The sequence below is a fragment of the Hydra vulgaris genome, chromosome 13 (genome assembly GCF_038396675.1).
Source record: "Hydra vulgaris chromosome 13, alternate assembly HydraT2T_AEP".
In the NCBI taxonomy this organism is placed as follows: domain Eukaryota; kingdom Metazoa; phylum Cnidaria; class Hydrozoa; order Anthoathecata; family Hydridae; genus Hydra; species Hydra vulgaris.
The window spans coordinates 50,785,001-50,801,321 of record NC_088932.1 but is presented as its reverse complement, the minus strand read 5'-3'; the positions used below and the strand labels follow the sequence as shown (position 1 = coordinate 50,801,321).

Here is a 16,321-nt window from a genome sequence, read left to right as displayed (position 1 = left end):
GCAAGTGGTTTCGAGTTTGATCCCCACCACATCCCTGGTAGTACCGCACTCGACTTGTTTCTCCCTGCAGCGCCCTTGTTTGTCAAGGTTTGTATTTTGAAGTTATAGAGTTGAGAGAGTTGTCTCTAGTGGCCTTCTTGGCCTTGGGGAGATGAACTACCAAAAAAAAATTAGCAAATTGAAATTAAATTACACCTAGTGATATAAATTTATCAACAAATTTTAATTTTAAAACAGGTAAATTTTGAAACTTTAATATAATTTTGAATTTAATGATTATCCATAAAATAAAATTTCAAAATATAACAGTAATTTTAACAGTAAAATTTTAACTTCACAACAGTACTTACATCTAATTGTTCAAGAGTGGGACTTTTTATTGGCTCAGACTCACGTGATAGCAGTTCATACAATACCGTATCTACAAAAAATTTCTGTATGCTTAACAACCGTATGTATTTCTATATCATCTATGCATTGTCTCTATATATTATATATATTATTAATAAGTCTTTTAATTAAAGAAACATCTTAAAACAGAAAAACCATATATTTTATGCACATTAATGAAAACAAAAAAACCATACATTTTATGCGAATAAATGTATTTAAAAACAGATACTTTTTATGAACTACTGAAACATTGAAAATCATTAAAAAAAGTATAGTAGAATAACTTTTGAGAAGTTATTTATTAGATATAAAGTAATACCTGCCCCTTTACAATAAAGCGTAATGATATTGTTCTTTCTAACAATGACCTATTTTTAAGAAACAAATAAGATTTTTGTCTCAATATTTTTTTGTTAAGATTTTTCAACAAAAGAAAAAAGATTTAAAAAAAAACTTCATAATCATCATAATAATAATCAATATACTACAAAAACAGCAAAAAAAAACAATGAATATACTACAAAAACAGCAAAAAAAAAACAATGAATATACTACAAAAACAGCAAAAAAACCAATGAAAAAAAAACTAATAAATTTCATTTTTTCTACAAAACTTGTAAAATTTAAAAAGTGTTTTTAATAATTATAGTTCTGATGCTTATTTATTTTCAGCTACAAAAAATATATATTATTAATATAAATAAAAATATATAATAGATAATATATATATATATATATATATATATATATATATATATATATATATATATATATATATATATATATATATATATATATATGTATATATATATATATATATATATATATATATATATATATATATATATATATATATATATATATACATATACATGTATATATATATATCAGATGTGGACAGGAAAGGCGTGCAATCGCACACTATTCTTGACCACGCTTGCTATTATTTTTTTTGAAAGCTTGAACACAGGTTTTTAGTTATTTGAAAATGCACTGAAAAAGCCCGACAAAATAAAGAAAATTATAAACAAGCTAAACTATAAAAAACTAAAAAAATCTTAATAAAATTTAAAAAAATAAAAATACTCAACTAATCTAACCCGAAGAAAACTAAAACTCTATTAGAAAGTTATTTTTAATTATATTTATATTTACGTTAAGATTGAATAACTTTAAAACTTTAATCTTTTCTAATGATTTTTACATCTGTTAATTAAAAGCAAACTTTAGTACAAATTAAAGGCCTAAACTAAACAAATTGTAAAGCAATAAAATTTTAAGTATTTTAATTTACACAACTAAGACTTATCAAAGATGATATTTAATTGCATTCAAACATAGTAATAAAATACGCAAACTTTTAAATAAAATATAATTTTTTGATAATATTCTTTGTTAATTAATGTATAATGCTTTTTATTATTAGCAATTTTTAAAATTTGTAAATTTTATAAGAAGTGCTTAGGGTATTAAAAAAACATTTAATTAGAAAGTTTACAAAACAGCAAAAAAAAAAAGACTTTGGAATGTTTTCGATGATATAAACTTAATGCATTTTTTATAAAAAGTTTATTGAAACACATTGATAGTCATCGTTGTTTATAAATATTTTACACAACGCATAACAACAACAAAAAAATAACTTTGCAATGTTTTCGACTATTAAATTTATGGTTTCATCAAAAAGTTTATTGAAACAATCATTTTTGTTGTTGTTTATAAAATTAACCATACAAGTTGTTTTAAAAATATTTACATCATAAAAAATGCACTTGTTAACTATATAGTATCTTTCAATGATTTAAATGAAAAATATTTTTATAGTATACAATTGTTAAAAGCAATTTCTTGCTTTATTACCTTATACCTTATTTTGTGAGTTTTTGAAACATTTTTAAAATCTAAAAAGCCGTGATTAAGATGTCACAAAAAATAAATAAATGTGTGGTTAGGAATAGATTGCGATCGCACTCCTTTCCTGTCCATGTCTGATATATATACATATATTTATATATATATATATATATCAAGCCTTTCCAGGAAGCGCGTGCGGTCGAATGCCTTGTACATCCGCGCTTAAAGTTATTTTTTTAGACAACTTTTTATATAGTAAGCATTTCAAGAATTTGCGGCAAAATATACTATAAACTATAAAAAAACTAGAGAATAAATCAGCAATACTAAAAGAAAAGAACCGAAGACTATACAAAATAAAAACTCTAAATAAAATAAGCTAAAAAAAATTATTAATAAAAAATGAAAACTGTTGTCAAAAAAATAATATACCTAAACATTTACTGTTTTTGTTTTCTTATTTTTAGAGCGTTTGTTATTTTCCACTACCAAAATTGATACAAGTTGAGGAAAAAAGTAGATAAGAATATAACAAAAATAAAAATATTTTTTGATTTACAATTTTTTGGCAACTTTTTTCAGTCAGCATATAAAGGAAATACTTTATAAATTGTGCTAAAAACATGGAAAGTTTTTAAATTTGTTTTTCAAATGTCTTTGTTAAACTTTACTGTTTTTATCAATAGACAAAAAAATTAACAAAATTTCTTATAGTTCTAGTGTACATAGCAAATTAGTTTTTTAATTACATGGACTGATAAAAATCGTGAATAAAATGCATATCAAAACTTTTAATTGTTGTGATATAACTACTCTAAAAAAAACAATAAAAAAGTTGTATAAAAATATTATAAAATTTTTTTTTAATTTATTTTTTTAATTAATAAATTTTTTAGTTTATTTAATTAAATTTGATATTTCGTTACAATTTTATTTCCTTATCTAAAATTTTTTTTTTTCTTAGTAAATAAGTTTAACTTTTTGTTGCAAATTATTGAAATGCTTTACAAGTTAAAAGATGCGAACTGCCGTGGCCAGTTAGTCTAAAAAAATTAGTTTAAACGTGGACAAACAAGTCATGTGACCGCACCCGCTTCCTGGGAAGGCTTTATATATATATATATATATATATATATATATATATATATATATATATATATGTAAAAAAAATAATAATACTTACAGACATTCTTTTTCTAACATTATCAAAGTCTAAGATACATATAAGCTCATAGGTCTCCTTTAAGAAAACAATAAAAAAGTCACATTTTTTTGTTAATTAAATAAATCTGTCATATATTTTTGTTTACTTAAATGATATTCAATTTGAACATAAGTCAATAATGGCAATTTCAGCATTAATATAAAATGTATTTTAAAATCAGTTTTATTCAAATTTTATTGTTTTATTATTTGAATTCATATATGTATATTTGTTATTTGACACATAATTTTTCAAATATATTAAATACTTCTCCAGCAGGTGTTTCAATTAAGATAGAATTAGGAGTACGACTCTAAAAATAAAAATGCATAATAAAATATTTTCACAAAGATAAAAACAACTAAATATTATTTCTCCATAAAAAAAATTTAACCTTAAATATAAACCCAAAGTTTCTAGAAGCGGCTACAAGTGCTCCTTCATCAGGTGATTGGGCTTGGTACTCGATAGCTATCAAACATATCAAAATAACAAATTGTCAATTTCACAATAAAAATTAACATAACTAAAATAATCTAATATTAAAAGAAATAAAGTAAAAGTTGAAGTTAATGAAAAGTTAAGATGTAGAACTGATTACCTTAAACTTTGAAAAAAAAAAATTTTAATAGAAGATTAAATCATATTTTAAAACCACTAAAAAGGTTTTAAACCTACAAACAATAGCATAATCTACAAATAATGTTGTGTCTAATATTTTAAAACTACAGTTGTACGAAGTTGCAACTGATATTTTGAAACTAAAGAAATTTCACTTTTCATGCAAACCAATTGACACCAAGGTGATCATCCAAACTAATTTTTTTTACAATCCAAATATAAACAATAATTAAAGATAAAGTGAAGAAAGAATAAAAAAAAAAATTATAAAACTATAATTAAAAAGTTGCAAAAGGTTAATAAAACTGTTAATCACTGGCAAACTTTAACTAATATATCGGAATAATGAAAGGTTAACTAGGTTATACTGCGATGAAAATCAAATGATGAAATCAATTTTATTGATATTTTTTTGGTGCTAAAACCAAATCAACATTTAAAAAAGTTTTATCATAAATGAAACCAAATGTTTGTCAACTCAATCAATTTTTTTTTATAAAATATATTCAAAGTTTGGTTATATTGAAAATGGGAATATGTTCAGAACTGTTATATTAAATTAAAAACTATTAGACAATGTTCATTACATTATTATTAAATTACTGCTAAAAATTACTGTTTGGTAATTATTTAATAATTACCTGGTGATCTTTGACATGGAACAAAATCTGAAAGAAGATAATTAATATGAAAATTATTAGTAAAATTAGAAAAAACTAAATTAGAATTAAAAAAAAACAACCGTTTTACACTACTATCAAAATTATTTTTTATTTAAAACAATGATCTATTAAATAAACTACGATCAACAACCAGTGTAAGAAAATTTCTAAATTTTAGCATAATATTAATAAATATGTTACTAAATTCCTTTCAAAAGTTTCAAAAGTTCTAAATTCTTTTTAAAATCATTATAACTAGAAAACCACTTATTATTTTTTGTTCAAAAGTAATGTTTTAAACTGAAAATAGTACAAATTATTTTTAGTTTAAAATAACAGTTTTTATGCGATATCTAAAATTTTTAAAATCTAAAATTATTATTTTTATATAAAATTTTTTATCTTTGAATTTTTATATAACTTTGACTACCTTTACTACTTTGAGTAAGAAACCTTTAAAAATTTAATAAATATCTTACCATTTAAGAATAAAAATATTAGAAAAAAAATTGTACCTGTTACATCAAAACCATTCTCTATAAAAACAAAAAAACTTATATAAAACCAAGTTTTTATATAAAAACTTTTCAAAAAGTTTAAAATTATTATTGGCAAATATAAACAAAAGAAAGAAAAAAAAAATTTTTTTCGGAAATTTTAGCTTGAAAAGTTTATAACAGCAACAAGTGATTATTCAACTATAAATTTTAGCAAAATAAATAAAATCAGAAAAAAAAAGCTATTAAACAATTTAATTTTACTTGGAGGATCTTTTTCTTCAATTTTTTCTTCCACCATAACAGTGTGGCAAAGTGCAAGAACTCGAAAAAACTCCATACAATGCTATATTAAATTTCATATATATATATATATATATATATATATATATATATATATATATATATATATATATATATATATATATATATATTATATATATATATATATATATATATATATATATATATATACACATTTCATTTTTCAAATATTTTAATTTTTTTAGTAAAAAAATAACAAACCTCATCTTTTTTTTTAATTTCATCAATTAAGCTTTGATCATAAAACTGGAAAGAGAGATCAGCATACTTGTTAAATGAAAAATCAATGCCATCCACTTTATCAAGAGAGCTACCATTAGAATTCTCAACATGACCTTTATTTAGAAAAAAATAAAAAAGAGAAACAGAAATGCTAACACAACCAAAACCCAATATAACCAAATAATAATTTTTTATAAACATACCATACATCTTGCCATTGATTGAACATTCTTTAAACTCCATGATATTTTGTGTTAGTGTTCCAGTCTAATAATGCAAAGACTGAATATTTATGCTCTATTATCATTAAAATATAAAACAATAACTTTTTACTTTCTTATTAATTATGTAAAAGTATAAAAATTATTTTGTTTATAATGATGTGCTGTGTGTTTATAAAAGAACATTTCTGGTAAAAACTGTTAAATTTATGTTATGTGAACATTTCTAGTTAATAATTTATAAAGCAGTACACTCCAAACCCCTTTATTTTAAAGTACACATATAAAAGTTTTTTTAATTAAGTACATTTGTAAAATAATAACATACACTTTAGCTGACTCCAAGGATATAGGCAACTTTTTTTAATAAAAATTCTCAAAGCCTAAGGGGGCACTTTAGTCATTGCAGTTTAGGCAATTCAATTTAATTTTTTTTTCTCAATTGTTCAAAAACTTTATTGATCTAATTTTCAAATAATTGCTGTAAGGTGATATTTTTAGACTAACCAAACTATATCCTTTAAAGTATATCCTGTGATTGTTGTGCTAGTATTTACCATACTTTTTTTTGTTGATTATTTGTGTGAACAAAAAGTATGCTGCAGCAACTTCATAATCAGCCAAAATTATTTCCTTGTTTTATTTTTTTAATTACCACTATAAAGTTGTTTTAATTCTATTAAATTTAGACACTGCTTATGATATGGGACTTGACCACATAACTACTATGGGACTTGACTATATGGTCATGATCAATGGGCTCCGGTTTGTGATGATAATTACAATAAAGTTAATAAACTATTCAAAAGTAAAATTTTAGAAAACACAAAAGTTTTCTAACTTTTCCAAATTTTTGGAATTATAAACATAAACATAAATAATATAAAGAATTAAAAAAATCAAAATGTAAAATATATAAAAAGATAATATATATATATATATATATATATATATATATATATATATATATATATATATATATATATATATATATATATATATATATATAATATTATATTACTATATGTTTTATATATTTTTAAATGTAATTATATTACTATATATTATATTACTATATGTTTTATATATTTTTAAAAATAATGTTAATAAAAAAGTATACCTTATCAGAAAAAATGTATTCTATTTGACCCAGCTCTTCTGTTAAGGTTGTATTTCTTATAATAAAAAACTTTTTTAGTTTACATATGCACCATGTTTTTCATTTAAAAACTTTAATTTAACCATTTTAAAATAGCATATTCAAATAAATATAAATTATACCAACATATTTGAACACAAGTATATAAGAAACAACATACAAAGCATAACATACCCAAAACGACATAGCTACCAATACATTATGACATACCTAGCAATTGCAGGTGTGTCAGTACCTTCATCATAGAGTTCAATATCATTACTTATAAGAAGACTTTGGCCCAAACGTATCAACTCAACACTAAAAAGTAACTTTGGTGAAATAACTTTAAAAGCCATCATTTTAAAAAAGCAAAAATAAAAAAAATTAAAAAAATTAATTAACAAAAGCAAAACAAAGGATCTTGAAGATACAAGTTTTTTATAAGATTTCAAAACACAAATGTTTTAGTAAAAAAAACTGAAACCGAAACTGAAATTTCAGCAAATTTTTTACCGAAACCGAAATTTTGGCTAGTCAAAATTTATTTTATTAAAAAAATTTATTTAAAAATGCAATTTTATATGTGTTGTTTTTTTACACTCATATTATGTTAAAATTAATTACACGTGTATCCCAAACTGAGATTTAATACATAAGTCGGCGATATAAGTTAATAGTGAAATTTAACAACTGGCAGATTTTCTCTGCAAAACAAGATTTTTTAAAGGTATTTTGTGAAAATTGTCAAAATATTTTGTGAAAATTCTAAAAAGTAACTGTTTTTCTAAATTAGATAAATATTGGTTTTCAAAAACATAAAAAATATTTAATTAGCAATTAAGTGCAAATTATTACATGCACAAATTTTTAAAGAATTTTTTTAAATTTTTTCTTTATTACTTTTTTCAAACAGCAAAGTAAACTCTGAGAAAAAATTTGTAAATCAATTTCCAGAAAGTTTTAATACAAGAGGATTTTTATAATCATTTATCTGTTCTCATATAAACTGTTTCCACATGTGCTTACACATAATCATCGTTTATTTCTTACCCCTTCCCATGCAACTTGTCATTCAGTATATATTTTTTTTCCAGCTAATTTTAAAGTTGTAGTCTTTACAAGTTTCTACAAGTAATTGTTTACCAATTAATGTTTATATAGCATATATTAATTGGTTATTTTATGTGAACATCTGTATTTTGGAAAGCATTATTGTGCTTATATCTCATCCTATATCATAAGTGTATATATATATATATATATATATATATATAAATATATATATATATATTTATATATATATATATATATATATATATATATATATATATATATATATATATATATATATATATATATATATATATATATATATAATATATATATATATAGAACTCTTATATGTTGTCCGAAAGTTTTTTCCATATTTTGTTGACAAAAAGTAAAAATTAAAATGCAACACCGGAATTTTTTTTTTTCTTAATTGATAGACTGCCTGCCCCAACCAAACCCTCAGTCGATGTAGGAGCACTCCCTTGCGGGTCAGGCTAAAAGATAGTAGATGTAGCAGCACTCCGTTGCGAGTCAGGCTACTTGTCAGCCGATGCAGCAGCACTCCCTTGCAAGTCAGGCTATAAGATAGTCAATGTAGCAACACTCTGCGCATGATTTACAGTAAAAAAAATAAAAATAAAAACATTTTATTAAAAAAAATAAAAATAAAAACATTGTTTATATTGTTAAAAACATTCAGAATGTTTTAAAAACATTCAGAATGTTTTTAAAAACATTCTGGTCAATTAAATTTGCGTTTTTGTGGTTTTCGTCCAACACGCAAATGTTGGACGAAAGTCAAAAGTAATTAAAAGTGACATGTGTTGGCGTAAGAATCAATATATATATTTATATATATATATATATATATATATATATATATATATATATATATATATACACATACATATATATATATATATATATATATATATATATATATATATATATATATATATATATATATATATATATATATATATATATATATATATATATATATATATATATATATATAGTTCGATAGTTTGTTATATATATATATATATATATATATATATATATATATTATATAGGATGAGAACTTCATTCATCATTAAAATACTCAATTGATTGTTAAAATTTGTTACATAAAAAAAATAATAAAAATGAAAAAAATAAGAGAGATAAAGAGCTAATAAAAGAGTTTAAAAAAAGAGTTTAAAATATTAAAGAGTGAGATAAATGAGGAAAAAACATTAAAAAAATAAAACTTTAGTTTAAATAATTGACTAAAGTATGAAATAAAAAATAATAAAAAAATATATAGAAAAGAAAAATGATAACTAGTAATACATACCTGATATACAATGATATTGGTATTAAAGTATTCAATACCATTACAAAACCTGGCCAATTAATAAGGGCAATCAAAGCAGGACTGTTCTTGTAAAACTCTTCCCATGGTAAAAATGTTTGAAAATTCTAAAAACACATAATTTATAATAATTTACATTTATGTTTGTATAATATAAAGAACTTGTCTAAAAAATATTTACCACAAACATATCAACAGTGCAGTATATTTATTTAGCTTTAAATAATGCTTAATAATAGTAAAGCAAAAAACATTAATGATACCTTTCCAATTTTTTTTTCCATAAAATATGACATTAATGAACAAAAAGAGCAAATTAAAGCTAACAATAACGCAATCTAATAACAAAAAAAAGCTCAAAGTTATATATATATATATATATATATATATATATATATATATATATATATATATATATATATATATATATATATATATATATATATATATATAATATATATATGTATATATATAGATATATATATATGTATATATATATATATATATATATATATATATATATATATATATATATATATATATATATATATAGATATATAGATATATATATATATAGATATATATACATAGATATATATATATATATATATATATATATATATATATATATTATATATATATATATATATATATATATATATATATATATATATATAGATGCCGCAAAAATAAAATGATGCTGCTTAGCTAGTAATAATGGTGTACTGTCTGTTCCGACTCTAAATAATGTACTCTTGATTTTATCTGAATCATTCGACACAGACATACAAATGTTGCACAATTTTGTTGACAAAAATTTGTATATTTTTAATCATTAAAATGAGATGTGTTTGATTTTTTTGTAAATTTATGTGGAAAAATTTATTGGAACAAATTGTTTTTTATTAAAAATATCTTATTTAATTCTTATTTATAATTTGTTTTGTGAGATACTAATAATTTTCTGAAGGTAAAACATTTTTTTTTCTCCCAAAAAAATTACTTTATGAAATATTTAGGAGCAAATGCTATATTTTAGCAATAATGGCTCCAGCAAAACAATATTTAAATGAAAATCAACAAAAATTAACTTTGGATTTAGTTTAACAAAAAAAAACTTACAGAACTATCGAAAAAGAGACTGGAGTTCCACATTCCACCATTTCAAACATTGTAAAAAAGTTTGAAATTCACTAAACTGTAAAGATTATGAAAGGATGTGGGCGCAAACATAAGACTACTGTCTAATGTTGGAAGAAGATCACTTGATTGTAAGATTATTCAAGAAAAATAGACTCGAGTCATACAAAAAATACGCAAAATATATTAAAAATAACACTGGAACCAAAATAATTGATAAAACAATCCATATTGTTTACATGAAAAAGGGTTTAAAAGCTACACGCCACGTAAAAAACCAATTTTGACACAGCAACATAAGAAAAAACATTTATTATTTGCTAAAACTCATGTTAATAAGCCAATTTCATTTTGGAAGAAAATACTGTGGTCGGATGAATCCAAATTTAATTTGGTACATTCTGATGGTAAACAAAATGTTTGGAGAAAAACTGGTGAAGCTTACCGTTTAAGTTGCATGCAAGGAACCGTAAAACATGGAGGTGGTAATGTCATGGAATGGTGTTGGAAATCTCGAATTTATCAAATATACAATGAATTTAGATATGTACATTGATATTTTGAATAATAATTTGACTTCATCAGCACGATTATTCCAACACGACAATGATCCGAAACATAAGTCGAAAAAAACTACAAAATTTTTACAAATCAAACCAATAAATGTTCTTGAATGGCCAGCACAAAGTCCAGATATAAATCCTATCAAAAATTTATGGTTGATTTTAGATGAACAAATGGGTAATCGTCACTGAAACTTGAAACTGCTGTTACAAAAGCTTGGGATGAAATAAGTTCTGATATTACAGAAAAATTAGTGGAATCTATGCCAAAGTGTTTAAATTATAAAAGCTAAGAAAGATCACACAAAATATTAATCCTACCATAAGTTTTTTTAATAAATTATTTATGTTATGTGCCTCATTATTTTTTTCCAGATAATTTAGTCAAAGAATTGATACGCTCACTTATTATAAAATATGATTTTTGAAACTATCTTAAAAATCATTTACTAAATAAAAAGTCGATTTTTTATGAACAAACTGACAATTTTGATTAAAATTTGCCATTATTTATTGCTAATAGTTGTCCCATTATATTTTTCCAACACTGTATATGTGTGTGTATTTGTGTGTGTGAGTGTCTTTAAAAAAACTTATCATTGTTTTATAGAAAACATACAGTTGAAGTCACATATTTCAAACTCCTATAATTCAAAAAATCATTTAAATCAAACAAATTCTTTGATCCTTTGAGGATTTACTAGTTGAAACTCAAAAATAAACTTCTTTAATTCAAACTCAAATAACATGGAAAATCATGTAAATCAAAATCTTGTGTCCCATGGACAAATTTTATTTTTCATCATGTAATTCAAATATTGCTTTTACCAATGAAGTTCTTTTTATCTTTTATTATTCTAATTTTATTTTTATCCCTTTTTTTAATATTCTATAAAACCTTTACACTTGGACTAACTATGCTATTTTAGTATACTCTGCTAGCTTGTTAGACATAAAAATATAACTAACATGTATGTATGGATCATTTCTTTGAAACCATAAAGAAATCCCAAAATAAATAAAAGTTGATCCAGTATTACAAAAAAAATGCCTATTTCTGTAATCTGAAAAATGTTTAGTTGAGTTAGTGAACAAAAGAAAGTACTTTTGAGAATCGGGTTTTAGGCAAATCTTTAAATGTTGGGAATCCCAAAAAAGTCCTAATTCGGATGACTGTTTGAGCATTTAAATCATTTTATTTATTAATGGTTTTTAAATTTCAATATTAAAATAAAAGTTTCAGAACTAACAAATTTAAATTCAGTAAAACTTGAAATTAGAATGAATGTCAAATTGTTTAGTCAATGCCTATAGTAATATTTGTTCAAGTTTTTAACTTTTTTTCTTGTTTTAACGGTTGTAAAATTTTACGTTCAAAAACCAGTTTTCGAAGTAGAAAAATTCAAAAAAATCAAAATAAAATAGTTAAGGTTGGTTAATTATTTCAAATTTTGCAAAAGCTTTGAGGCAGTCAATTCTAATAGAAAAAACTAAATATTAAAGCGCTACATGGCCACTTTTATTTTTATAAAGATATTGAAATGAGAACAAATATACATCCCTAATATAATATCAGATAAATAAATATATACCAACCAGAAAAGTTTGAAAATTAAATAAAATACCCATATGACCAAAAGGTTTGTCATTCTATCCAATTTGGTTCGTTTAAAGACGGTTTTACCTAAGATAAAAAAATGTTAAAAAAAAAACATCATAAAAATGAACCAATCTATAACAGACTATTAATTTTTTAAAAGATCTTGTCAAGGATAAACATTGCAATCAATATGTAAAATTAAACAAAGATACAATTATAAAGAGTTTACTCAAAATGATTTTTTTGAATATAAATTTTATAGAAAGTAATGAGAATTTTATAGAAGGTAATATGAGTTTGAAAGTTTTTTTGAGTTATTCAAGTTACAAAGCTATTAAAACTGAACTATAATTTAAAGCTTGGAGTTTGGTTGCTAACCAAAAATGAAAAACGAATGCCAAACAAACAAAAAGACTAAAAGACATTTATCTATAATTAGCAATAAGTTTAAAATCATAAGATGTAGAAACAAAAGACAGTTCAGACAGTTAATAGGCCTCTGTTAACCTTAAGATGCCGCTCAATTTTTTAGGTTTGACCACTCAGCGCGCTGTATTTTTAACTAAAGTTGTAGGTATATTAAAAATAAAATTTTGTTATGTTATCGTAATTTCTGAATCTTGAAACAAAGTTTTTCTGAAGAGCAAATGAGTATATTTACATAACTTATATAGATTAATACCTATCATAAAATTTATACAGTGTTGGTCTAAAAAACTTTTTTTTTTTTAAGAAGTATTTTACATAGCACTTTTTTAAATAAAGAGACACTTTTTGAGAAAAAAACAGGTGGAAACATATATGTAGGTAATAAAATTAAATTTTTTAACATCCCATAGGCATACTCAGATAGAATAAATAAAACAGTACTAATAGGACTTTTATTTTTTATATATTTTGAAAAAATTTTAGTCCTAGTTTTGGCAAAACTATGAGTAAATTTTAAGAAAACCAACAAAGTACTTTGTTGCTTTGAAAATATATTGACACTAAGAACGTGAAAACACATTTCTATAGAGTATTTGTGTTTTACCTTAACTAAATTTTTATTACATGTTTTTTAGTACTCTTTACATATAATTATACATAAATAATGCCTATAAAACAAGCTGTGGATCATTGATTTCAAACTGAAAGCCAGAATGCAAACTTTAGTTTTTGAGTTTTTAAGTAAAATGTAAAAGTATGTTTAAAAATGCCAAAAGACATACCTCGGAATGTAAGGGTTAATACAATTGAATTTATTAACTATTGCCAATTGTAAAAAATATAAACTAATTCATCAATTTTTAGTTTGAGCGCATAAAATTGTAAAAGAGCAATTTTTCTAAATTGTCTGATTCAAACATTTTTGAAGTACTTTATAAAAAATTTTTATAAATACTTTATGTTTTTATGTTTAAAATAAAAACATCAAAAAAAACTACTTACTGCTTTATACAAACATCAAAAAAAAATTATAAAAATATACTTACCACTGTTCATCATTAATTATAGAATATACTTACCACTGTTCATCATTAATTTTGAGTCATGTCCGGCATATAAAACAATTCCATATATCCAAGGGGTATTGCGCAAAACACATCCCTTCAACAAAAAATTTTTATTTTGCAGAAAAAGATTAAAAATATTAAATTCATATTATAAATTTTGTGGTAAAAGAATATAAAAAAAAATGAATACACACCCTAAGTACAACATTTCCATTATCCAAAGAATAAGTGACACCATTCCATATCAGATTACCTGTGAACCTTTCTAGTCTATTGTTTGGAGGCTCACATTTTACTTCACCTACATATTATTAAAAAAAAAAAAAATACCTTATCAATTTACAAATGAATTCAAACCAGTGGTGTTAAGGTTTAACTTTTACAATTTTAAAACTGATATTTGTAATAAAGATGTTGTTTTGAAGACCATATTTATAATAAATGTGTTTATTCTATATTGCAGGTTATTTTAAATAAATTTAAAATTTCTTAATACCATACCTTGTATTGAATGAGTCAAAAAATCATATTCCTAATAAGTAAAATAACATTTTTCATGTAAAAATTTTATTTATTTATTAATATGGTCTACTTTAGCAGCAATGCAGTTATTCCAATATTTTCATTTTTATTTTGCAATTATTTTTTTCAATGCAGCTCTTGTAGAACAGTTTATCTTTAACCTCATAAATTTTTCAAAATGGTTTCCGTTTCTATGATGACTTTGCTGTTCAAGACAAATCTTTTGTCACAGATCATTTTTAGCAGCTGCTAATTGTTTTTCCATGTCAAGAGTAATAAAAAAAATATGGAAACCATAGCCTTGCTGGCTGATTGCGGCTTTTTTGGTTGCTTTCAAAGGTTTTTACCAGCTAGTTACAACCTAGCAACTGTAACTATCATTCTTAATTATAATAGTGAGTTCATTTGGAGATTTTACCGATTAGTTCATGCCAGTTACACTTGGGAATATTACAAAATTCAGTTTGATTAGTCCTGTTGTGAAACTATAATTTGACATAAGTGTCAATTTACAGGTTTTTTATGTTTATATAATTGTTATATATGTTTAAATATATGCTTATAACTTGGATTTATTGTCAGTGACAATCTTATTTATCATATTATCTCAGTGATAATAATTTTAATAAGTGGATTTCTTAGTTTTTATGTGACAATAACAACTAACCATTAAAGCAACTGTGTTTAAATTAATTAAGTTCAATCATTATTTAAAAAACCCAAAACTAGAAAGAGTTTGTTTACATATTTTTATTGCTTATTCCATTTTATTTTTTAATTTACAATTTTATTTCTTTTTTTTTTTGTTTTTATTTTTTCTTTTTAGTTGTTTAATTTTTTGTACATAAACAACTGAATTAAATTGGGAGAACATGTAAGGAGTGCACATATATTGACTCAAGGTTAGGGCAAGCAATCTTAATGTCAATCTTGTCATCAAGCCTTTCCTCAATGTATGTACATTCTTTGTATGTTCTTCCTATTCAGGTCAGTCTATGCATGCATTCATTCATTCCATTGCAAAAAATAACAATCAAAGTCCCTCATGTTGAAAAATTACAAGGCTGTGTAATTTCTAGTTAAAAATGATAATAATAAGGGAGATGGTAATAATAAGACAACTTCAAATTGAAAAAAATTTGATGATTGAATTTATTATTATTATTATTAATTAAACTTTTATTATTAGGAGACCTAATGATTAATGATATTTAATGTTGTTTGTCCATATATGGTGCTTAAAACAAAAACATAAAGATGGCTTTCTTCATGTGCACAAATGTGTAAACAACTAAAATTGAAAAACATGAAATATAATTATTATACTTATACACCTTCACTATAACAGGTAAAAAAAATAACAGGTATATAACAGGTAAAAAAAAAACTTTCTTTACAGTATTCTATTATTTTACATACAGTATTATATACAGTATATCTATTATTTTAAA

General features: G+C 22.7%; 1 protein-coding gene across 2 annotated transcripts in view; it reads right to left on the bottom strand.

The window, feature by feature from the left end:
- The window catches only part of LOC100207937 (phospholipid-transporting ATPase ID), a 70,121-nt gene that overhangs the window by 33,227 nt on the left and 20,573 nt on the right, over positions 1-16,321 (bottom strand). The window contains exons 7-23 of one of the 2 annotated variants that reach the window (XM_065816623.1): positions 14,543-14,649; positions 14,361-14,442; positions 12,878-12,936; positions 9,813-9,887; positions 9,532-9,656; positions 7,368-7,457; positions 7,119-7,173; positions 5,981-6,044; positions 5,757-5,890; positions 5,496-5,577; positions 5,250-5,270; positions 4,714-4,740; positions 3,846-3,922; positions 3,720-3,764; positions 3,431-3,487; positions 713-761; positions 351-421 (exon numbers count right to left, since the gene is read on the bottom strand). In XM_065816623.1, coding sequence (XP_065672695.1) covers positions 351-421; positions 713-761; positions 3,431-3,487; positions 3,720-3,764; positions 3,846-3,922; positions 4,714-4,740; positions 5,250-5,270; positions 5,496-5,577; positions 5,757-5,890; positions 5,981-6,044; positions 7,119-7,173; positions 7,368-7,457; positions 9,532-9,656; positions 9,813-9,887; positions 12,878-12,936; positions 14,361-14,442; positions 14,543-14,649 — 1,220 coding nt within the window. The remainder of the gene's footprint in view (positions 1-350; positions 422-712; positions 762-3,430; positions 3,488-3,719; positions 3,765-3,845; positions 3,923-4,713; positions 4,741-5,249; positions 5,271-5,495; positions 5,578-5,756; positions 5,891-5,980; positions 6,045-7,118; positions 7,174-7,367; positions 7,458-9,531; positions 9,657-9,812; positions 9,888-12,877; positions 12,937-14,360; positions 14,443-14,542; positions 14,650-16,321) is intronic. The other variant, XM_065816624.1, reaches the window with a different exon arrangement.